Raw genomic sequence first — 26575 nt, 5'->3', positions numbered from 1 at the left:
AGTCAAAATAAAATTAGCAAGGATAAACTTCTGCGTGCAAACAAGAAAAAATCAAATATATAGGGGAAAATGTTCTGATTGTTCAATGATCAGAGTATAAAATCAGTAGTCCAATTCCTTATTTTCTAAGAGTTCAAAAATTTACTGTGCATTACAGTTCAATGGCATATACTACAATCATAAAAAACTGAGTCTGTAAATGAGGAAAGGCACACAGATTTTAGCACTTGTATCATAGATGTACTTGTTCACAAGTTTACATCAAAGCAGGGCCTGCCTTTAGAACTGTTTCATAAAATATAGTATTTCTCTGATCAATATGTGTTCATTGAAGTAATAAACCACCTTCAGAGTGCAGTCAATCTGCCTACCTTAAAGCAAAGCTGTATCACTTTAAAATAGGCAAGCTATGGTATAAAGTACACCAAAATGCTGGCAAAATTAGCCAAGAGAAATAATTTTGTAAAAGCTCTTCTGGTACTTTAAATTTAACATGTTAGGTAACTGAATATTTTATTATTCTCTGTTAATGGAGAGCAATAATACAGAATTTCAAGTATTTTATTGTTGCAAATGTTATAGCTATGTACGTTTTATGCCTGCATGTATACATATATAAGAATATGAAACACTTGAAACCTCAAAGGAACTCAATAAACATTATTTTTGCATCCTTCAAAAACATTAGTAAGAATTAAGATGTGTTCCAACATAACTTAGTAAATGTAAACATTTTTATATTAACAGCAAAGTCTGAAAACTCAATTCAGTTGTTAGTTGAAAGTTTATTTTAGATTTAACAATTTTAAAGTGCGCATGAAATTCTCAAGTATCTTCGTAACAGATTACTCCATTGAAGATATTGCAATGATTTCTGTTTTCTATTCTGACCCCAAAATAGCACCCAGACAAAATCTATTAAAAACCGCTATTCTTCGTACCTTTTATGTCCCATCTGAAATATTAATGCTAATGAAAAAGGTTTCCAGTCTAGTAAGGATTACCATGATTAACATTAGAAACACATTTAAATGAAGTTTTCTAATAATATCCATTGTCTATAGTTCAAAAGACTATCAACATGGAATTATTATAACAAGTGTATCTATATATACACATTTAGAGCATGTACTTTTATATTTCATTGAAAATAATTGACATTTAACTTCATCTCTTGTCTTTAAGAAAGTAATGATAATCAGTTCATGCAAGATAAAAAAGATCCGATTTTTTTTTTAGGTTACAAGATTTTCTGATTTCTATTACTTTACAACATGGCATTTTCAGTTTATGTTGTACAAGAATATGGATTATAACAACCACAGCGAAAACTTCAGAATCACATTATGGAATGGGAAAACTTAAAAAATGATTTCCAACTAATTTGAAGATTATAAATACTAATGATCTGTTCATGATTAGCTAAAACTACTTAACTGTATAATGCCACACTTCTCAGGTGACCTAATTATGCCTGGTCATGAAAAAATGGAAATTATTTGCTCTGGAAACCTTGACTTATTGCATTTTCTTACATTATTGAATGCTGGTTGGGCTTCCTTTTTCACTTAGTTATTAGTGGTTCATTTCTTGAGTATTTCCATATTTGGTAGCTGGTTTTCTTTTAAGCTTATTGCAAGATGAAATTCTTCCCAAAATGGCAAAAAATATGAACAACTCAGTTTCCTGAAGACATCTTTTATACAAAGAAAGAAAGAAACACTAAAGGAATCTTTTAACAGGAGCTGCAGGTGCAGGACGAGTAGGAACAAAGTTTCCCTGAGATGATACTTTTGGTTGTGGTGGAGGTGGCCTGTGAAAAGAAAAGAGAAGTAATCATTTCTCCTTATCTGGGTACTACAAAATGGAAATAAAACAAGTGATTACAATGAGAATTCCCCAATAAATACTAATCTATGGGTACCTTGTCATGATGTGACCACTTTGTAGGAATTTAAGGAGGCTATTTTTGTCAATCACATTCTTTTAAATGATCCAAGTATGCTGGTAAATGTTAAACAATCAATCCTCTGAAAAACTTAATGCCAAATTTATTATATTCTTTAAAGAAAAGAAAATGGCAGGAAATAGAGATTGATGATTTCACAGAAGGTTGTTTTTGATTTGGGATTTGTTGGGAGACTTTTTTGGTATTCTGCTATGGTATGTACACCCCTTTTTGGTGTTTATGCTTGGAATAAATTTTTTAAAAATGAAACAAAAGTTAATTTTATCAACAAATATAACAGCCAGTATTTACATAATGATTTAAGCTTTTCTAATTCATTTACAAATCCTTAGTCTTAGAAGAGCCTCAAAGGTAAATGGCAACATTGTCCTTAAAGCAATTTAAGTATAAAATGTCAGGTTCTCCTGACTCTAGGGCTGGTTCCTTACCCACAGCACCATCTAGTCACCCCATAAAATCTCAACAACCACCCCATAAAATCTTAATGCTTCTTCACATTAACTCCAGGATACTGAGAGTTTATAATGCAAATCCTTTCCTTTTATTAATTTCTTTCCAGTTTCCTCTTGTTTTCCTTTTAAGGTATTGCTCCAAACCTTTTCTGTTGTATTTGTTTTCTGCCCAGCTGAATCTCCACCCTCCAAATAAGAACTGCAGAGAACATGCATGGGAAAGAACTGTGACCCTTGGACTCATATTTTGCTCACAACCATCTCTTCTACCCCACCTTTCCCCTCTCCACCTCTTACTCCAAGGTTGATAGGAATTGGATTTGTGATTTCATTCTTTAAAAAAGTCACTTTAGCAAGACAGAAAGGCACCTTTTCTGCAGCTTAATAGAAATTGGATTCCATAATAAGTTAGAAAACCACAAATTAACATTATCTTTGTGGAGCAGCTAAGTGGCTCAATGGATAAGAACACTGATCCTAGAATCAGGAAGACCAGAGTTCAAGTTTGATCCCAGATACCTCTTAACTATTGGATCCTGAGCAAGTCATTTGACCCCTGACTGCAAAGAACTGAAGAAGAAAGGGGCAAAGCATGGGAGTGGTCTTTGCCAAAACAAAATAAAACCAACCCAGGGACAGGTGGTCCTCAGGGTCTCAAAGAGTCAAGCATGACTGAATGATGACAATGTTATGTTGTATTTTTATTTATTTCAGTCAACATTTTCCAAATCTATTAATTGGGTATACTTTAATCAGGTAGCATTTAATGCTCTGGCCTGTATCACTAAAGTTTTAAATATTTGCCCAGGATCAAACTGCCAGTACATGTAAAAAGTGAGAGTAGAGCCCAAGTCATTAGTTCTCTATCTGCTGTACAATATACAAATTGCCATTGTGGGAGTCAAGTCTCTCCTCTATTCCTTCTCCTTCAGCAATCAGTAATTCATGCCTTTGGAGGGCACACCAGTGAACTGCCCTACACACACCATCTTTGTGTCTTCCTAGATCCAAACACCCTTGCCTATTCACCATTACTCTATACGTATCAAGAAGACTAGAGTTCAAACCTGGCCTCAGATTATAAAGAAGGGAAAGGGACCTGTATGTGCACGAATGTTTGTGGCAGCCCTTTTCCTAGTGGCTAAAAACTGGAAACTGAATGGATGTCCATCAGTTGGAGAATGGCTGAATAAATTGTGGTATATGAATATTATGGAATATTACTGTTCTGTAAGAAATGACCAACAGGATAATTTCAGAAAGGCCTGGAGAGACTTACACGAACTGATGCTGAGTGAAATGAGCAGGACCAGGAGATCATTATATACTTCAACAACAATACTATATGATGACCAGTTCTGATGGACCAGGCCATCCTCAGCAACGAGATCAACCAAATCATTTCTAATGGAGCAGTAATGAACTGAACTAGCTATGCCCAGAAAAAGAACTCTGGGAGATGACTAAAAACCATTACATTGAATTCCCAATCCCTATATTTATGCCCACCTGCATTTTTGATTTCCTTCACAAGCTAATTGTACAATATTTCAGAGTCTGATTCTTTTTGTACAGCAAAATAACGTTTTGGTCATGTATACTTATTGTGTATCTAATTTATATTTTAATATATTTAACATCTACTGGTCATCCTGCCATCTAGGGGAGGGGGTGGGGGGGTAAGAGGTGAAAAATTGGAACAAGAGGTTTGGCAATTGTTAATGCTGTAAAGTTACCCATGTATATATCCTGTAAATAAAAGGCTATTAAATTAAAAAAAAAAAAAAAAAAACCTGGCCTCAGATATTTACTAGTTTGTATGACCCTGGGCAAGTCTGTCTCAGTTTCTTCCTTTGTAAAAAGGAGATAGTAATCTTGCCTACTTCCCAGGCTTAGTGTGAGGACAAAATGAATTAATATTTGTAAAACATTGTTATATATAAATATTGGCTATTGTTAATACTAATTATCATTATCTTCCTCTTTTAGAATGTAAGCTCTTTGAGATCAGGGACTATTCTGTATTTGTTATTTGTATCATCATTTTTTAGCATAAAGTGAGTGCTTAATAAATTACTTTTCTTTCATTCATTCAATCTCTAGACTTGGACTTGTCATTTTGCATTGATACCCACTGTTATTATCTTCTTTCAGGCTCCCATTACCTCTTGCTTGGATTACTGATCCTGTTTTCTTGGCTTATAATTTTTTCAAACACATTTTATATAATGTTTCTAAATGCATTATACCCTAATAATTCTACTCCTCGAATACCTCTTAAACAAAATCTTTGAAAGAATCCCTATTGCTTTCTTAATGAAGTCAAATTTTCTAAACCTTGTACTGAAAGCCTTCTGCAATTTGGCCAAAATCTAATTTGCCAAATTCATCTCCCACTTCCGTCTTACACACTTTACATTCAAGCTAAACAGAATGATTTTCTATGCCAGGAATATATACCTCATTTTCTTGCCTGCATTCCTTCAATCTTTTCTTCCTCATTATCTTTACTCTATTTAGCCCAGGCTACCCAATCTTCATCAAATTTAGAAAGATTCTTTAAAAGCCCTCTAACCCCAAATTCTCATTTTACAGAGCAAGAAACTGAGGCTCAGAGATGAAGCGACTTGATGGAAATCGCATATCATCAGTTACAATATGAACCAAGTGCTCCTACTCTAATTTGAAACCTTTCTCTAACCACATTGCTTCTCTGTCCAGATAACTTGCCATCCTGGTGAACCTCTTGATCTAAAGCAAGCTCTCTCTACTATGCATATGTCTTGTACTTAATACCTCTTACTTCCTATTCTAGAACATAAACTATGCAACAGCAAGTGTTGTGCCTTATTTATTTTATAGATGAAGAAACTGAGGCCAAGAGAGGATGATTGATATGTCCATAGGTTACCCAGTTAGAATCTAAGAAGGAATTTAAATTCAGATTTTTCTAATTCAAGCCATGAATAAGTGAACTACTGATAATTGAATTAGTGATGTCTGAAATATAAGGAGTGAAAGACTTTACTCTCATAATCTGATTTTAGTCATTCTATATGTAACATCATTAATCAACAATGTTTTTTGCTTTGCATTTCTTTAAAATGTTAATGTTACCTGTGCTCCAAACCAGGTGTAATTAAACAAGTTTTCTTGGAGTCTTTCTTGGAAAGAAAAAGGTTTAACTTAATTTCTGGCATTATTTAACGGATTTCTAAAACCATAATCATATAAATATTGTGGATTGATGTATAAAGATGTTTTGGTTAATCTACTTTTCCATGCCACTCATCATCTTTTTAAGTTTCCATACCACAATACCTTCTCAGGACCATCACTCCATTTTGTATGTAGTCTTCTTCTATTAATATACAAGCTCTCTGAAGACAGGACCTGTCTTTTACATTTACATTTACAGAGGTTACATATAGTAAGTGCCTAATAAATATGTTTTCATTCATTTATATTGCTTATTTGCACATAATCCACAGATTTCACTAAAATCAAATAAAGTGAATAATTTTATTTTGTACCTTGATGGGAATTGGTGAGGCTGCTTGGCTGCATAAGTTGGTACTGGAAACCTGTTTGTGTAAACAGCCTAAGGAAATAAAAAGAATAGGTCAGTATCAGTAGGTACTCACAAATAGCTTCTAAATACACTTTAGTATTTTTCATCCTAAAGAAATCCATAACATTTGACAACCTACACTCGGAATGGTTGTTTTAAAATATGACATTTTTTAAAAATCTGATTATCAGATGTCTTTACCTTAAATGAAAGATACTTAATTCTTACGACACTCCAAAAATACACACACACACACACACACACACACACGCATATACATATATACATTTTGCCTAATGTGTACAGAGATACTCAGGTGACTAATGAGTCTTACACAAAACTGATGTTGACAGTGAACTTTCAATCCTGAACATAAGGAATGTGGATAGGGAAAAGGAATAAGCATTTATATAACATTTACTACGTGCAAGGCTACTACATCTTCTTGAATCTCAGGCCCAGTACTCTCCATACATTGTGCCGTCTAGCTGCCCTTAAACTTTAGTCACTCCCTATTTACTAGTTCATTCCTAATAAATGCTGCCTAAAAGTATGCCCAGGTATCTCTTACCTTTAAAATTGTTTGCCCTTATCTCTATCATCTTTATCTTTCTTTTATGAGTCAAACTCCTAGAAAAGGCTATCAGACTCTCTACTTTTATTACATCCACTTTCTCTTCTTTCAATCACTTTTTGATCCTTTCAAAGTTAGCAAGAATCTCTATTTTAAATATTATTAATGATAACTTATCAAATTTGATGGCCTTTAAAAAAAATCACCATCTAAATGGTCAAAGGATATAAACAATTTTCAGATGAAGAAATGGAAACTATTTCTACCTATATGAAACGGTGCTCCAAATCCTTATTGATCAGAGAAATGCAAAGTAGGACAACTGTGAGATACCACTACACACCTCTCAGATTGACTAGGATGCCAGGAAAAGATAATGATGAATGTTGGAGGGGATGTGGGAAAACTGGGACACTGATACATTGTTGGTGAAGTTGTGAATGCATCCAACCATTCTGGAGAACAGTTTGGAATTATGCTGAAAAAGTTATCAAACTGTGCATACCCTTTGATCCAGCAGTGTTACTGCTAGACTTATATCCCAAAGAGATATTAAAGGAGGGAAAGGGACCCACATGTACAAAAATGTTTGTGGTAGCCCTTTTTGCAGTGGCTAGAAACTGGAAATTGAATGGATGCCATATCAATTGAAGTATGATTGAGTAAATTATAGTATATGAATGCTATAGAATATTATTGTTCTATAAGAAATGACCAACAGGATGATTTCAGGATATTGAGTGAAATGAGCAGGACGAGGAGATCATTCTACACTTCAATAATACTATGTGATGATCAATTCTGATGGACATAGTTCTCTTCAACAATGAGATGAACTAAATCAGTTCCAATGTTCAAAAATGAAGAGAACCAGTGACAGCCAGTGAAAGAATTATGGGAAATGAGTGTGGACCACAACACAGCATTTCCACTCCTTCTGTTTTTGTCCGCTTGCATTTTTGTTTTCCTTCTCAGGTAATTTTTACATTATTTCTAAATCCGACTTTTCTTGTGCAGCAAGGTAACTGTATAAATATGTATACATATATTGCATTTAACATATACTTTAATATATTTAACATGTATTAGTCTACCTGCCATCTAGGGGAGGGAAGGGGGGGAAGGAGGGGAAAAGTTGGAACAGAAGGTTTTGCAAGGGTCAATGCTGAAAAAATACCCATGCATATGTCTTATAAATAAAAAGCTATAATAAAAAAAAATTATCATCTTTCTTGACCTTTTTAGAACATATGTCATTGTCAATCGCCCTCTTCAGGATAAACTTTCCTCTCTGGAAACTAGTCTTTCTTGGTTCTATTTATTTTTAATTTCCTTTGCTAAATCATAATGGATATCCTGTTCTAAAAGTGGATATTTCTTAAGAATGTTCTAGGCCCCAGGTTCTTTTCTCTATATATACTATTTCTCAAAGATATCATCACCTATCTTGGGTTCAAATAACAAATTTGTGCCTATGATTCCTAGAGGATCTACAAATACAGATCCTACCCTGCCTTTTGCCTTTTTTCAACCAATGACCAATTGGGTATTTCGAACTGGAAGAAATATTTCAAGAAACATGGTACAGAAGACATGGTTCTAGAGTTAAAGGACACAGATTCAAATGCCACTTCTAACAGTTACTACTTCTCACTATAGTAAAGTGACCTAAGCTGCCTGGACCTTAGTTTCCTGAACTGTAAAATGAAGGGCTTGGGTAAGATGGCTTTTGAGGTCACTTATAGCTTCAGATCTATGATACCATGGGAACAAATAGATCTGGAGGGTGGATTGCAGGAAAGAAAGAGTAGAACTGGGAAAAGCTGTTAGGAAGTTGGTAGTAATCAAGTCTGCTCTAGTGTTATAAGGAAGGTAATAAAAATTACAACAGAGGCCAATAATAGATCTGATAACTAACTGGATATGAGAGGTGAGAAATTAGAAAGAGACAAATAGCAAGGTTTCAAACATAGGACATAGAATAAATATCACTGATGGAAATAGTCCGGTTACATAGCATTGTCAACCTATTAAGTATCTCCAACAGAAAAGCCTGACTATCTCTATGTCATAACAGGGCAAAAGATCTTGAAGGACTTGCTGACTTAGCAGATGTATTTCTACTATAGCTCTGAAAATCAAAGTAATGCCTCCACATTCACTGTAGAGCATACATAAATGGTATTTTAAAGCACATATTTAGGAAATGGTCCTCAGCAGCATCTAACTGTTGCTTCAAAATGACAAAAAGGAAAACTTTCAAAAGGTACTGTTATACCACTCTGCACAAAGCCTCTGAAGCACTAAAACAATAAGTCACCACAATTTTACTCATTTGAGTTAAATGAGTTAAAACAAGCAGTTAAAGTAAGCTTTTAAAATAAATCCAGAAAACTCTTTCACAAGAGACAAACTATTTTAAGTTGAAAGGACTATTTGAATAGGAATTTGAAGCAATAACAATAAAAAAAAAGTTAAAAACTATACATAACTATAATCCCACTGCTAATTTCTTTTAAAGCTACCAGAAAAAAAACACATAATTTTCCCCAGACTACCTACTCTACAAGCTTCTTGTTATATGTGTACTATATTAGTCATTCAGTTTTAAAAAAAAAAATCAAAGGTCATCTCTTACTTCTAACTACATACTTAATTGTCACCTGGCCAAGACCTTAAAAATGTGAATATTTATAGCACAAAGCAATTATATTTTTAAAACCCAAATACTCATAGCAATAAACATGGAAAATATGAAACCAAAAAATAAACTTACAGCATCTCTGGGGCTATTTACTGGAGGAGCATTTCGAGTGGCATTCACTGGTGGTCTAGAAACATTCGTTTGATTTTTTCCATCTGATCTGAAAGATATATTTATAATGAAATTAAAATGAAAACTTTTCTGTATTGACTCCTAACAAAAAATGTTTATGTACAATATATTTCTTTAATATTATCTTAAGAAGAGGATGCCCAAACAATCAAGAACAAATTATATTCTTTACCAAATGCTACATAAATTCATTGTTGTGTTAAAATTATATTTTGTTCTGGTCTTCCTCACCACCTCCTTCCTTTTTAGTCAGTATAAGTAAGTTTATGAGTAGCCAGTATAAAGTAACAACAGTATAATGTGAAGAGAAACTCACAAGGCCTGTATAGCCTGTTCCAAAGATTAAAGGAGCATAATCAGCAAATATCACATTCTGAGACTAGGAGCTAGACAAACCAAAAGAAACCATCCCAGCTTTGCTGTCATGGCCTTTTGGTCCTAGGATATATACATTTCACATAAGTTACAGACATCTGCATTAAGATTAGTAGAACACCAATATTGCTGATAATGTGAATATATTAATGAACTAACTCCAAGATAGCACAAAAAAAAGATTTAAATCTGCTCCCAACCAAAAGCTTATAAAAATGTGACCCTAAATTCCTGTCCCCCTTCCAAACCTTCTTCCATTTCTTATGGGCCATGCTGCCTAAATGGCTCCATTCTAATCCTTGATTATTTGAGTGATTTTCTGTGATTCTTCCCCCTTCCTATTCTCTTTTCCCTGCTGCCTGCCTTCCTTCATTGTCCCATCCCATCTACCTCTGCATTTCCTCACTTGCACTTTTCATCACTTATCTCTGTACTGATTTTTGTGCTGATTGCCTTTGTACCCACTCTCTGTTCCTTATAAAAGTGTAACTGCTGTCATCATGGTCTTTCCCAGTGAATACTCAAAGAACCATGTATACCAGTCCCTATTTCATGTTTCCACAAATTAATTAGTATCTCAATAACAAGTGTCCTTCAGAGTTGACAGTATAAAAGGTCTTCTTGTCTCATATTCTAAGACATATGCCAGATAACAAATCTCTCTTTCTGTTAAGAAAATTACCTCTTGAATGATATGATAAAATAATATTTATATAATATGAAGTACTCACTAATTCAATAATAAACATTTCAAAGAATATTGCATGGTAAAACAAAAACAAACAATGCTGCACTTAGAATTAGAAATAACCTGGATTCAAAGACCAGCTCTAAAATTATAAACTACATGATATAATCCTGCAAGATAAGAATACAGTGGAAAGATAGAAACAAAGAGCATTTTCTACTTAATGTAAAGAGAATACATAGAGAGAATAATGCTTTAAGGTTTACAAAACTCTTTCCCCATAATACCCAAGAGGTTGACAGTGTATAGTTTTCAAACCCATTTTATAGATGAAGAACCGAGGCTTAAGACAGATAACATTTGTTAACAAGATTCTTGTAGTTAATTATTTCCTGTTTATCCTGTATATAGCTTACTTTGTATATATTTGTTTGCACATTGTCTCTCTCATTAGATTAAAAGCTCCTTGATAGCAGAGAATGTCTTTTACCTCTTTTCATATGCTTAGCATAGTGCCTGGCACACATAGTAGTTATAATTGTTTAATGATTGATTTAACAATAGCTATAGCACTCATGTAGCTCTTTAAGGTTTGCAAATAATTTTACATATATTACCTCTCTCTGTTTATTAAGTCAAAAATTCCTCTTATTTAATGCCTTGTTACCACTCCCACAATCTACAAGGCAATATGCCAAATATAATGAAAAGAAAAAGAAAAAATAAAACTACAATAAATAAAAATCTCAGGAATGTACATATGTTAACTTAGGCTGCAATAATCAGTAACTGTACTTTTATTGTTTGCAAACTGTAGCTATGATAGTCCTGAACAAGGAGGATTTCCTGTTAAAGATATAATTTTTTTTATTATGAATCATTATTGACTTTAATCACTTCTTCCAAGATTTGCTCCATGACTTCTTTGTGAGCCAGCAAAATACATCTGTTTTGAAAGGTTCTTTTTCATTTCAATTATATCTATTAATAGTATGGTATTTCTTAATAACAATTGTATCTACTGTATCATATCATCAAAAGTCAAAAAAGCAAATCTTTCCACTCTGCCAATCTTCCATAACTTCTATGATTCCAATCTTTTCCATGCTTTTCAAAGTGGTCTCTTAAATTGAATTCTTGCATATTTTCTGCAATAACATCAGCAAAAAATTGTCTTCCTGATTAGATCTGCACTATGTTTTACAGAATCTTTTGTAAGAAAGCTCTCTTTGGTACTTCACAGAACACCCATCAACCTAAGTGGCCAAGCACACATTGTTGCATCTATTTATTCTACAAAAGAGGAGGTCATATGTGTAAAACTGCCTGCCATCTAGGGAAGAGGGTGGAGACAGGGAAGGGAAAAGTTGGAACAGAAGTGAGTGCAAGGAATAATGCTGTAAAAAATTACCCATGCATATGTACTGTCAATAAAAAGTTATAATAATAATAATAAGACAAAAGAAATTAAAAATTAAAAAATAAATTGTGGGTCACAACCCCATATGAGGTCCTCTAATTGAAAAAAAAAAAGAGGAGGTCACAAAGCTAAAGTTTCTGAATATCCACACAAACATTGAAAGGGCTCCACTTTTTCAAACTCTTATCATCCATAGTTTTAAAGCTCAAGCCACCAACAAACAATAGTCTCAACTTCTCTGGTTCTTTTGCATCACAACCAATCCCCCTGCTAAACTCTCCCTTCCCAGAGTCAGTCTCATACAAACATTATCTCAAAGGAGCCTCACAATAATCCAAGGAGGCAGGTGTTATGATCCCCATGTCAGAGTTAAGGAAACTAACACTAAGATTAAGTGATTTACCCATGGTCACACACAACTAATAAGTATCTGAAGAAGGATTCAAACTCCAGTCTTCTGGACTTGAGTCCAAAACTCTATCATTGACATGTTAATTTACATTAAGATTCTATACATATTTATCACTTAACATTAACCATAACAAGAAAAGTGTACTTACTCATATGTTTGGGATCTTTTCTTTCTGAAGAATCTTCTTCGAATCTGATCCCTCTTAAGGAAGGCAAAGGCAGCAAATACAAGAAGGGGAATAATTAGGAAGAAAAACACCAAAAGCCCCTCCCAAAGTGAAGTGTCTTTATCTAGAGAAAACAGAATTTTCATATTAATGGTCATTAAATTAAACAATATATCGGCTCAGTTTTGCACATTCAAAGACATCATAGAATCATGAAATGTCATGAAAAGTTAGAAGTAACTTTCTCAGCATTAGCCCAAAATACTTTTATAGAGGCTAAAAGGCCCAAAAGAGTAACAGATTGTCCAGTCACCCAGTGAAATGGTAGTAGACCTTGGAAAAGAATTCGAGAGCACTCAGAAGAGTATTCTTTCCAGTGAACCAAATAGTTCTACTATTTACTGAGTAACATTAGTAGCATTTATTAATGAAATTTTCTAAGTTCTTTGAATGGACAGAGGGAATAGATATAAATAATGGGAGCAAACTGCATTTACAATGATTATGAGGTTATAAACGATTGGCTCAAAGGATTTACAATGGGGTAAAGACGGCTAAAGACCTTGGGAATCATCAAGTCCAAACCCCTAATTCGACAGATCAGAACTTGTATCTTTGAGAAAAAAGTGGCTTTGCCCAAAGTCCCAGAATTAGGATGTAGCACAGCCGTCATATCTGAAAACAAACCAGGGCCTTTCACTTCACTTCCATTTTATTACAAGAAACAGAAACTTTATTTTAAAAGTTTTTTGTTTTTTTTTTTTCCTTTTAGAACTGAAACTGTCTGGATTTTACAATAGAATCCAATTGCAGTGTACAATTTATCATTATTTCTCATATACATGATTCAGGCAAATAATTTCTCAAATCTCAGTAACAGGATTTTAATTGGTATCTGTTTCTAGTTTCCATTTTCCACCCAAGCAAAACAAGTGTCATGAAATGGTAAATAGTCTCTTGTACCAATTAAAGATAGGAAAGAAATTCTGGGGTTTTTTTCTCTTTATTACTTGCCATTATAAGTAGGTCCACTGTCCACACTTCCTCCGTACCCTGTATTCTCACAATATGGGGGAGCCCAGCCCATGTTACAATGACAGTTCTTGTTGCTATTACACACCTTCAAGAAAACAAAATACTGTTTGTTTAATGTAAATAGTGTTTAGCATTACTAGCTCACAGAATCATGAGTCTCAGAGTTGGAAGGCACTTCAGTGACCATACAATACCTGAACAAGAATTCTATAAAGACAAATGGTTATCCAGTCTTTTCCAAAAGACTAACATACCTCCTGAAGAACACCATGCCTGGCATACAGCAGGGGTTTAATAAATGCTTATTTCATCATCATTCCTCCTACTTTTAGTTTGCTCTTTAAGAATTTTATTTGTTTGGTTTTTTTTTTTTAATTATATCAAGGCTTAATCAGCTTTTCTGCAACTTTTACCTCCTACCTCTGGTTCTCTTGTCAGAGGCCAACAAGTTTAAATCTTCCTCCTACAGCAAAGCCTTTCTGGTATTTGAAAACCCAAAAATCATCTTTTCCCAAGCTAAAAATTTCCAATTCTTTATTCTGATCCCCCTAAGGCAGAACTTGCCTAGACTAACAACTGAAGAAGCTCAGTAAATAGTATTTCCCTCTTCAAACCATCTTCAGAACAGGCATGGGGGAGAAGCGACCAATGGAGAGAGAAAGAAAGAAAAAAGGAAGGGAGGGAGAAAAGGAGGGAGCTTTGAAAGTCATCATTACCTACAGGATAAAATACAAACTCCTGAACCTAGCATTTAAGACTCTCCAAAATCTGGATCCCACCTATTTGTCCATTCTTGATACTACTCTATTTCATTTACTATTGTTTTCTAGTCAAACTGGAATAGTAGCTATTCCCTGATCTTAACTCCCTTCATCTCCAATTCTATACATTTGCAAAAGCCAACTCTCATTGCCTGGACTAGATGCTTTCCTCATCTTTACTCTTCTAGAATCTTTACCTTCATTCAAGGATCACTTCAGGTAGCTTTTCTCATGAAGCCTTTCCTGGTCTACACGTCCTGGCCTCCAATTAATGGTCTTCCCCTCATTAATCTTTCTTATATTATAGTTTTTAGTGTCCATATTTTTCATGTCATATAAACTCCTTGATTTTATATCTAATAGGTTATTAATATTTATTGTAATGAACAGGATGATTTTGAAGCCCTTCACCATCTTGGGCACCTTTCTATGAATATTCTATATCTTATTTTATGTCCATCCTTAAAAATGTCCACAATACTCCAGATGTGTTCTCACTAAGGCAGAAGACAAAAGGACTATAACTTCTATAGTCCCAGACAACTGCGCTTCTCTACAAGCAGCTTAAAATCATGTTACCTTTTCTGGTTGCCAGCTCATCCAGATTGAGTTTTCTATATAATTCAATTTAGCAAGTATTTATTAAGTACCTACTGTGTGTAAGGCACAGTACTAAGTCAGGGGATACAAAGACCACAACAAATCAATCCCTGACAAATGTATTTAACGTTTTACTAGAGTAAACAACATAAAAGGTATATGGATAATTAAATACAAAATCTATGCAAATATGTGAACCTCTTGTATAGTAAGTGGTATTTGAGCTAAACTTTGAAGGAAGAAAGAAGAATGAAGAGAACACTGAAAAATCATTCTAAAAAACACAAGGTCAGAGATAAGTTGTGAAGAGTTTGTATTTTATCTAAGATTCAATATGGAATCACTGGAGAATTAATGTGATCACGCTTGAGTTTTAGGAACATCAATTTAGCAGGTGAGTAGAGAACAGATTGGAAAGAAGATAGATTGAAGGAAAAGAAGGATAATGAAGAGGCTACTGCAGTGGTCCAGCTGGGGACCTAAAGTAGAACGAGGGATCTGTGACTGGAAAAGAAGACATGTAATGTCTATAAGATCTTATAGAGGTAAAATTTACAAGATGTGGTGACTGAATGGATATGGGGAGTGAGGAAGAAGGAAGAATAAAGAATGATGCTAACGTTACATCATTGCAATCAGAAAAATAAGGAAGACTTCAAGAAATAAAGGGAAATTTTTAAAAATGTGGGGTTAGGAGGAAATACAAGAGTTCTGGTTTGGAAATGCTGATGTTGTCAAGAAGGGCCACCTTTCCTCTAAAACTGGAGTAAAAAAATAATGTGGGTTGATGTTGCTAAGATTGTTACAATGCACTAGATTGTAAACTCAGGCGCAGGAATTATCTTTTGCCTCTTTTTGTAATCTGCAGTGCTTAGCGCAGTGCTTGGTACATAATAGGTGCTTAATAAATATTGACTGACTGATTGATTGATAAGATTGAATTGACAGAGTAAGGAAAAAAGGGAGCTCCAACAAATAACCTTCATTTTTACAGTGAAATATTAAAGATCCTCTAGTGAGAAGGGGGAAGAGAAGTAGTAGTATATGTGGCTTACAGAGAAAAGATGACATGAATGCTAAAAACATCGTATCTTTTTCAAATAAATGTCTGAGTGCCAAACCTTCCCCATCATGAATATGTTGATTTTTTTTTTTAACACAAGGGTAAGACATACATTTATCCCTATTAAATTTCATCTTAGGATCACAAGAAAATAGGTTAAAGTTAGGAAATACCTTAGAGATGATCCAATTCAATTGTCTTATTTTAGAGAAGAAAAAATGGAGGCTTAAGGAGATTAAATGATTCATTTTCCTCAATACTCCATGGCAGAGATAGGACCTGAACCCCAAATTCAGCATTTTTTGCACCATACTACTACATATTTTAAGATTACTGAGAATCAAGAAAATCAATTTCTTTTTGAAAATCTCTTTGCTACATAAACCTTAAAAACACTATTATTTGTACACATTTAACATATTAGATTGCTTGCTGTCTAGGGGAAGGAAGGGAGAAAAACTTGGAAGACAGGATTTTGTAAGAGTGAATGTTGAAAATTATCTTTGCATGTATTTTAAGAGCTAGTATTTTTAAAAATTAAAAATAAAAAATCCACTATTATTGGTACTAATATTTCATTTTTCCATTATCCAAGAAGCAGAAAGACAGAAAGGATTGAGAGAAATCAAGACCTGATTTCAAATGCTGCCTCTAACACATACTACCTGTGTAACCCTAGGGGACTTTATATTTCAGGAGCCCAGGCAACTTTCTTAAGAGTCTAACTTTCAGGATAAATGATAATCTGTATTAGTTCAGGGACTTCCCTACACCAGATCTCTCTAGGAGTTCCCTATACCAGAAACTCTGGAACCAGTTTAAAATGTAATTGGGCAATGTTTAACAAAATAAATAAAAATACAATAAAATACAGATAATGTTATTTTGTGGTTTTCTAAATCAAAATGCAGTCTATGGAAATTTGAATTTGATGCCACACCTACATCAATAAAAATCACAGGTAGAGGTCTGAACCCTCTCTATGTTCACCCCATTCTATAAACTCACTTTTAACCATTTTGATACTCTAACTAAAGATATTCCACATTTACATTACTTTTTTTTGTTGAGGCCTACATTCTAGGTTACAGGACTTAACCTTTTTAACGCTTTCTTCTCTGGGATTCTGGTCCTGAGACTCTGATGTCCCAAGTGGTCAGTATCTAACTGGGCTCACCAAGATAAGCCAGATATAATCAAGCTTTACTCTATTGATCAACTTGACAGCAACCTTGCAATTTTGCCAACCTCAGTGCCATTTTCCACTTCCACAACCCCAAACAAATATACAGAATGCCTAGCTTTTCAGCTCTAGAATCATAATCAAATCAGTTTTACAACTGCTGCTCATGAGTGTATCAATTTTTATTTTGCAAACCAAAATATCATTCCCTGACTATTTCTAGATGTGATTCTTTCATTAGTACAACATAAGCTCTCTGGGATCAGCAATTATCTTTGCTTTTGTTTTTGTAATTTCAACACAGGACATTGGTACATAATAAGCACTTAAATTTTTTTTCTATGTTTATAATGTATTAGTTTTCTAAAATTTATATTACTTTGCACTAATCTGTCAGATCTGTCCCTACAAATAACTTTGACTTTACCTGACATTCATATTCTTAGGGTTTCTTATTGTTCCCACAAAGTGAGTGAGACTTTAAGTCTCTTCTTTAGGAAGATAAAGGAAGAGGAGATAAGCAAATCAAAGAAAGAGAAAAAGGTGCCATATGTTCAAAAATATTTAGAGCAACTCTTTTTGTAGTGGCAAAGAATTGAAATCTAAGAGCAAGTCATAGTATATCAATATAATGGAGTACTACTATAACCTAAGGAATGATTAAAAGGATAGATTCCTTAAAATCTGGGAAAATTTACATGAACTGATGTATTCTGAAGGAATAGCCAGGAAAACAAAGTATACAAAAACAGCACTGTGAAAAGAAACAACTACAAAAGATTTAATTCTGATCAACCTAGTTATCAACTATATTCAAGAAGAACAATGGTAAAGCATGCTACCCACCTCCTGAGAGAGAGGTAATGAAATGAGACCTTTTGGCAGGGAGGGGGAGGACATGGCCAATGTGTGAATTTGTTTTGCTTGACAAGATATACTTTTTTAAGTTTTTCTTTTTTTCCTTTTCAATGAGGATAAGAAAATGAGAGAGAAAGAAAAATTGGTTTTTGTTAACTGAAAAAAATTAATTTAATTTAAAAGTTAAAAAAGGACAAAAAATTAAGTAGAAAATCAGCAATAACATCAGAAAAACATAAAAATGAATCTGGAAATATAGCAGAAACCAAGGAAATACCATGAGAAGATGAGGACTCTTATGAGAAAAAAGCTACAAATGTAATTTACTACAAAGATCTAGCTCATCAAGATCTTTTTGGATTTTAACTCTCATCTAATATTAAATATCCTTCCCAAGCTTTGTGTTAGCTGCAAATTTGACAAGCATGTCATCTACAACTTTATATCCAAATTACTGAATAGAACAAAATAAAACACAAATTCCTGACATACTCCATTAGAGATTTCCTTCTAAATTAACATCAAACCATAATAAGGATAAAAAAGAGCAAAAATAAAAACAAATGACACTTTTTGTGGTCCTTTATTTTTCTTACCAGCTTTAACCCATTCTAAGCTTCCACATTCTTGATATTATTCTTACAGGAACCTGATCTACCACACTTTTTTTTGATACTCGACCACTTGTCCTTGCTTAATTTTTCTAAACAAATATCAATCTTGCTGGGTACTTTCTACCCCTGATTAAAAACCTATCATGTCTATATTTTAAATCATAATAAAGAAATTCAAATTTTGCTCTAGGAAGTTATCCACCATTTTCTATTCAACTATATGCTTCCCCAAAGTACACTTCTTTGGAACTCTTTTTATGGATAGTAGTTCTATCTTATATTTCAAAGGTGTTTCTGTTTTTTTCTCAATATTTCATAATTCTTACCAATACTTCCTAGATTCCTTTGTGGTCTCGTGAAGCATGAGAATTGGGTAGCAATTATCAAATTTGAAAAGTGTTTAGAGTTTCTCTGTCATGTCCTAGACCCATGTCCCAGGAAATTAGCAGATCTCTCTATTGTTGTCAATAACAGGTCAATAACTAGCTTCTTCAGATCCCTTAACACAAAGTGCCAAGCCATCACTATTTTCTCTTCTTCCTGTGACCCTTCATGGATGATCTTACTTGAAAAGACTTATGGATTCATCATGTTGATCTTTGGAGGAAAGACAGATATTTTTGTCTAAGAAGGTCCTTCTCTTTATTCAATTAAAAAAAGAATCTTATCTGTCACCATGTTCCCAGTATTCAGGGGCCCTTATTCTCTTTTCTCCCTCTCCAGCTGTCTTTAGTTTGGACACATATGAGGATGTACTTCTTTCTCCTCAGATCTTTCTCTTTTTTTATTTCTACACTGAGTTGTTCTGTTTTCTTTTTTAACAGAACTACTCATTCTCCCAATAATCTAGAAAATGATACCAACTTTTTCATCTTATTTTCTTGGAAGAAGACTAATCTATACATTGAGCAAAGTTAATAATTGTTTTCTATTACTGTTACATGGCAGGAAATCATCATAAATTCTACTAGGTTACTGAAAACATTCCCAATAGCTGTACCTTCTAGAAACAAGTTCCTTAGTTCTAAAGTAGTCTTTAGGGCCAACTCCCCTGTAGACTTTTGCTCACATGCTTAGCACCTTGACAACCAATACTCAATTTACTTTTGAATCTCTCTTTAATTATAAGTCCTCCTCCTTCTCTTTCCCAATATTTTACCACCAAAGTTGGTAAAAAGTGAAAAAAAACACCCAGATTATCAATGCTTTTCCTAAAATGTGGTACCAGATATGAAAATGAAAAAGAATTCAATTTATATAAATTTATATCCTGTTTTTAAAAAAAGAAACTCTTTGAGAGATACTAAAATCCTATTTTACTTCTTAACATGTTTTTACCCAAATCTGGACGGTATAAAAATTAAGGGTAAACTACAACTGTATACCAAGAAAGAACAATTTAGAGAACAATGATAAAAAAAAGAATAAAACATTTTTTTACTTGAGTTAAAAAAGAAATAAAAATCCTCCCATATTATGTTTTCATTTCCAGGTAATTTCCTGGAATCCTTTTTTTAGTATACTTGACCTACAGACACTGATCAAAAGGACAAAGTTTTTTTGGCCCACCAACTCATTAAATCATTTCCTAAGACATGAAGCAGTATCAGTGTCATTGGGAGGGAGAATCTGTATCAATGAAATTCTAGATCTTTTTAAAAATGGCATTTTTTGACATATGTTTGCATACCTATAGATTGTAATCTATTCAAAGATATTATTTCATCTTTGAAATGAGACTTATATTGAAGAAAACCTCTCTATGAACCAAAACAGTAAATTAATAAAAAGTGATCAGAAAAAAATAAGCTCACATTTAACCTGCAATATCACTATTCATAATTCTCTTATAAAAGTCAAACATATAAAAAAGCAAATTTTACATTTTTTATTACTTACCCCTCGTCCATTGCATTTTTTCTCTATATCACAGTCATAGTTCAGAACAGAGGCACTTACACATTGGAAATTTCTACAGATCTTTAAAAAAAAAAAAGAAAAGCATTTTTAGTTCAAAGAAATATTCAATTGTTTAAAAGCATCCAAGAGTCCACTTAATAAATGAAATTTTTTGGATTACCTTTCCATCATCACATTTTGTGCCTTCATTCACCATGCCAGGATCAGGCACATCTGATCCTAATTGGAAATCCACACCTGAACATGTAGTGCCCCCAAATTTAGTATGAATGACTGCAGGGACAATCCCAAACACAGACAGCATACCTAGCACATTTTCACACTGAAGCTTTCCACACAAAGCATTCCTACAAAAGGAACAATTATATTATGTATATATATATATATATATTTATATATGATATTCAATTAGCATGTCTGTATAGATATATATACAAATGATAGGAGTGGCAGCTCTAAGACCTTTTAGAAAATAGCATTCTCAACACCACAATTCCGAAGAGGGAACAAAATATTTTTAATCATTAGCATTAAGCAACTACTACATGATATTAAGTACTAAGGATACAGACATAAAAGTGGAACAGTTTATATACTCAAGGAAATTGTTATTTTTCTGGGGTAGTCAACGTGTACAAAGAAGGAAAGACATTAGTAATTAGGAGAGCAACAAAAGATTCATGTCTTCCCCAACAGACTGCTCCATGACCCACATTTTATTTCTTATCTGTCATCTCTCTTTGATGACGGAATCTTTCCCTTCTGCCTAGAAACATACCTATGTCTCCCCATCCTCAAAAAATTTACATGATCCTTCCATCCCCACTAACTAATAATGTTCACTATCTCTTCTACTTTTAATAGCCAAACTTCTTGAGAAGGCTTTCTATGATAAGTGCCTGTACTTTCTTTCTCTCTTCTCATTCACTTCCTAATCTCTTCAATCCAGATTCCAATTTTATCATTTCACCAAATCTACTTTTTCTAAAGGTACCAATAACTTACACAGATTTCTTCAAATCCCAACTAAAATTCCATCTTCTACAGGAAGTCTTTCCAAACTCCTCTTAATTATAGTGTCCTCCCTCTGCTAATTATTTCTTTGTAAATAGCTTGTTCAAACATATATGTTTGCTTGTTTTCTGTAAGCTCTTTGAGGGCAAAGGCTGTCTTTTACCTCTTTTGTATCTCCAAAGCATGGTGCTCAGACCCAGTAGGTACTTAATAAATGTTAACTGATAAACTGATATAATGATATGAAAGTGCTGTTTGAACTGAGATCTGAAGAAAATTAAGGATTATAAGGGGCCAGGATGAAAAGAGAATGCATTCTAGCCATGGGGTTCAGCACTACACAAATACAAAGTCAAGAAACAAAATGTCTTGTTTGAGGTACAGTAAGAAAGTCAGTATAGCCTTCTAATTGGAAGAGTAATATGTAATAAAACTGGAAAGCTGGTTAGGCCCTGTTTGTGAAGGGCATTAAATACCAGAGAATTTATTTGATCCAAAAGATGAGGAAGCCACTAAATATTATTAATAAGGTAATGACATGGTCAGACTTTTCCATTACAAAAATTACTCTTAACAGCTATGAGGAAAATGAATTGGAATGAAGAGAGACCTCACGCTCTGAGACGAATTGGGAAGCTATTACAATAGTGCTGAAAAGAGATGACAACGGCCTTAACTAGAGGGTGGCTGTGTGAGTGACAAGAAGTTGAGTCTTGTTAGAATCTCTGTGACTTCATTTGGGGCTTTCTTAGCAAAGATATTGGAGTGTTTTGTCACTTTTTTCTTCAGCTCATTTTACAGATAAGAAAACTGAGACACAAAAGATTAAACGGTTTCTCCTGAGTCACATTGCTAGTAAATGTCATAGGCCAGATTTGAACTCAAGATGAATCTCCCTAATTCTAGTGTGCACTATGGAGCAATTTAGCTGCGCTACTGGAAAGAAGGGGACATGAAAAATATTTTGTAGAAATAGAAACAATAAAATGTGGGAAATGAGTGGATAGGAAAATGAAGGATCATGGACACAGAGAGGTTGAGAACCTGGATGATTGAAAAGATGGGGATGTTCTTGTTAGAATCTGGGAATTTTAGGAGAGGAATGGGCTTGGGAAGAAAGATAAAAAATGTTCTGTTTTTAAATGTTGGCTTTCAAAGCTTCTTGAGATCTCTCCATTCCAAGGCAACAATAAACTGGACATTTTATTTCTTCCCTTGCCTACCTGGAACTCCAAGAAGGGAACAAAGGCGAGTGTCATCTCTCCTGATCACATAGCTGAGGCTCCTAGATACCAGAGAATGGGGAAAAGTCCTTCCTCTGTATCACATATGACAGCTTAACCAAGATAATTAATCCAAATACAGAAATACACATACTTTTCTGTAGGCACTATACTGTAGAAAAACATCAGCTCTATCTTCCACACATAAAATATCACTGGTACAAGAATAGTAACTTATCTATGCTTCTTTCTTCTAAAAAAAAGTCAAAAAAGCTTAACCATCTCAAGTTCCTTCAGGCTCAAAAAAGTCTGCAAATCTACAAAATGTAAAGAAATATCAGTAAAATCACAGAATCTGGAATGGAAGTGACGTCAGAGGTAACCTGAACCAATAAATATCTGAACAAGACTCAGAAAGAGAAAAAAGTACAGGGGAGTACATGAAGAGAGGATGGGAAAACCTTACTTTGTAGATAGAAGATGAATGTTCCTAGAAGTGAAAGGAGATGAGAACCTTACATAGGATGATGTTTATTTTTTTTTTGGGGGGGGGGGGGGGGGCGAGGCTGGTGCTTCAATAGTTTACTTGGGGAGAGAGGGTTGACTGGAATCCCTTAAAGGAATTGGAAGATTGGAGGAATGGGAGAATATAGATAAAGGGAAGAGATTTCCCATCAAGGATAGGAAAAAAGGCCAATAAGAGGGGAGAGTAAAGGGTTCTCTCCCATGGGCCACTGTCCTCTCTGACCCTTGCAAGAATAAGGATTGTTCTAACAGTGAGGCACAATGGAAAGGGAGAATTCATAAGGTACGTCTTATAAGGCCATGGCAAAAAGCAGCTAGAAGGGAAAACCTAGAGTGGATACTTTGATAGTATGGTGAACACAGTGAAAAGAGAAAAATTAGATAATCACAACAGGTCATGAAATCAGAGAATGAGCATCAAGAGTAAAGAGGAAAAAAAATATGGATAATGAAAACAGTTAAGAGAAATCCTTTTTGAAAACAGAACTGGCTGAAGGAGATGAGAGAAATGAAGAAAATACTTGGCTGAGAAGAAAAGGAAGCAGGAGAAATATATAGCCACATAGCATGAACAAAAGGAATTAATAAACAAACTCCTAAAGGTAAAGGGGTAACAAATGATAAGAGATATCAGGGTGAGGAGAGGAGAGCAAATGGAAACAGGTCCACTTTAGAAAAATTAAAGTAACCGAAGGAACAAAAACACTATGTTTTTAGCAAAAAAGAAAAAAAATTCTTAATTCTGAAGGGAAAAAAAACACTTTTAGAGACAGATGGAGGGAAATATAAACCTCACTCTCATAACTTTAAGTGTGAGTGGATCAGATAATCTAATAAAATGAAAAAAGAATGATAAATTGGATAAGAAAACAAAGTATACAAGAAATACATTTTAAAAACAAAGACAAACACAAAATAAAACTAAGGGGATGGAAAAAACAATTCTCTATGTATCAGGTGACTATAAAATAGAAGTTACCATCATGCTATCAAAGCAAAAACATTAAAAAAAAAAACCAAGGAAATTGTATTATACTGAAAAGAATTACAGACAATCTATTAATATTAGTAATAAACTTTAGACATTCTAAATGCTTTACTATTCACATTCACAAAGGAAACATCTGAACTTCAATAAGACATAGCAACACAATTGTGAGACAAAATTTTAACATCTATCAATGATAAGAAAAATATGGAACTGAAATAATTGGCTAGCTAAAAGAGTTCTGCATTTTCTAAATGGAACAACAAAAAATCCTTATTTTTAACACCATATGTAAAAAGCTATCATTGTACCATGTCACGGAGATATTGCAAATAAAAGTAAAAGGATAGAAATAGTATAGACCATAATACAATAAAAATAAAAACTGATTATCAAATTGTGCATACCCTTTGATCCAGCAGTGTTACTACTGGGATTATATCCCAAAGAGATTATAAAGAAGGGAAAGGGACCTGTATGTGCACGAATGTTTGTGGCAGCCCTTTTCCTAGTGGCTAAAAACTGGAAACTGAATGTGTGTCCCTCAGTTGGAGAATGGCTGAATAAATTGTGGTATATGAATATTATGGAATATTACTGTTCTGTAAGAAATGACCAACAGGATAATTTCAGAAAGGCCTGGAGAGACTTACACGAACTGATGCTGAGTGAAATGAGCAGGACCAGGAGATCATTATATACTTCAACAACAATACTATATGATGACCAGTTCTGATGGACCAGGCCATCCTCAGCAACGAGATCAACCAAATCATTTCTAATGGAGCAGTAATGAACTGAACTAGCTATGCCCAGAAAAAGAACTCTGGGAGATGACTAAAAACCATTACATTGAATTCCCAATCCCTATATTTATGCACACCTGCATTTTTGATTTCCTTCACAAGCTAATTGTACAATATTTCAGAGTCTGATTCTTTTTGTACAGCAAAATAACGTTTTGGTCATGTATACTTATTGTGTATCTAATTTATATTTTAATATATTTAACATCTACTGGTCATCCTGCCATCTAAGGGAGGAGGTGGGGGGGTAAGAGGTGAAAAATTGGAACAAGAGGTTTGGCAATTGTTAATGCTGTAAAGTTACCCATGTATATATCCTGTAAATAAAAGGCTATTAAAAAAAAAATAAAAAAATAAAATAAAAACTGATTCAGGGATCACAGAGACAAAGATCCAAAAAGAGACTTACCAATTAAATTGTAAATATTAAGAACAAATAATTGAAACAAATAGTTACTATGTAAAAGAAAATGATCACAGTAAAACAAGATATCGAAATCTCTGGGATGCAGATAAAGCATTCCTCAGAAGGAAAATTGAAAGTAAAGGGATTAATGGTTTGAACAGGCATTAAAAAAGTAAGATGCCATCAAACAAAGCCATCTAAAATAAACATAAAAGGAAAGACAATAAAAACTTGAGGGGAAAGAGATAAATTGGAAACAACAACAAAAACTTCCTAGAAATGATAAATAGAACAAAAACTGGTTCTTTGAAAAGACTAATAAAATTAGTAACACCTTAGCTAATCTGATTAAAAAGAAGAGAGCAGAAAATCACATTAACAAAACAGTAAATGAGCAAAGGAAAACAGCAGTTAAGCTAGAAAAAAATTTTTTTAAAGTACACAAAAGTCTGTCTAGGGACCAGAGTAAAGAATAAGTTCTTGAAGAACAAGAATAGAGCACTACCACCATCTAATGGCAAAATGAATATTCCACACTAGATGTTACTACTTTAGGTAATTCGCAGGAGTGATATAGAGTCAGACTCAGAGTTGCTAAGATCTGGGGTCAAAACATCTGACACTGAGGGTGTAAGTCACTCAACCTTTCAGTACACCAAGACAATTCCAAAAAATGATGAATTGCAGAAAATGATGAAGCAGTGGATGAAAGAATCTCACTATTAGCTTTTCTCCTCATAAAATCACAGATCTAGACTAAAAGTCTATGGAAATATTCTAAAAAGCCATGTTTTTTCAGTGTCCTTGATTTGGTTTGTTGACATATATTGGCTGGCAAAATCAGGAAGCAGAAATTTTCTCAAGTTAATGAGAAGTTTATTGACTGTCACATTCAGTAGCCTGAATACACACATGCAAGTGTCCTTCATGAGACCACAAAATCCTCCTAAATCACTTCAGTTTTTATAATCTTAATCAAACAACTCTGGCTTCTTCTCTTTACCAAACATTGTTCCCTAGTGGACATAATATTGATGCAAGTCCTTTTTGTAATCCTGAAAATATTCTGTTTTTAAAAACATCCTGTACAATCCTGCAATTTATCAGCAACTCCAT

The 26575-nt window shown here is 33.8% G+C and overlaps 1 protein-coding gene across 1 annotated transcript in view; it reads right to left on the bottom strand.

Moving 5' to 3' along the window:
• Nucleotides 1-1151: 1151 nt before the first annotated feature.
• The window catches only part of ADAM9 (ADAM metallopeptidase domain 9), a 91593-nt gene continuing 66169 nt past the window's right edge, over nucleotides 1152-26575 (bottom strand). Inside the window, exons 16-22 of the mRNA XM_031950730.1 lie at nucleotides 20658-20844; nucleotides 20477-20557; nucleotides 13478-13583; nucleotides 12446-12587; nucleotides 9343-9430; nucleotides 5955-6022; nucleotides 1152-1813 (exon numbers count right to left, since the gene is read on the bottom strand). Coding sequence (XP_031806590.1) covers nucleotides 1723-1813; nucleotides 5955-6022; nucleotides 9343-9430; nucleotides 12446-12587; nucleotides 13478-13583; nucleotides 20477-20557; nucleotides 20658-20844 — 763 coding nt within the window. The 3' untranslated portion in view covers nucleotides 1152-1722. The remainder of the gene's footprint in view (nucleotides 1814-5954; nucleotides 6023-9342; nucleotides 9431-12445; nucleotides 12588-13477; nucleotides 13584-20476; nucleotides 20558-20657; nucleotides 20845-26575) is intronic.

The sequence above is a fragment of the Sarcophilus harrisii genome, chromosome 2 (genome assembly GCF_902635505.1).
Source record: "Sarcophilus harrisii chromosome 2, mSarHar1.11, whole genome shotgun sequence".
Taxonomy (NCBI): domain Eukaryota; kingdom Metazoa; phylum Chordata; class Mammalia; order Dasyuromorphia; family Dasyuridae; genus Sarcophilus; species Sarcophilus harrisii.
The sequence above is the reverse complement of the archived record's forward strand: the minus strand, read 5'-3'. Positions and strand labels throughout refer to the sequence as shown.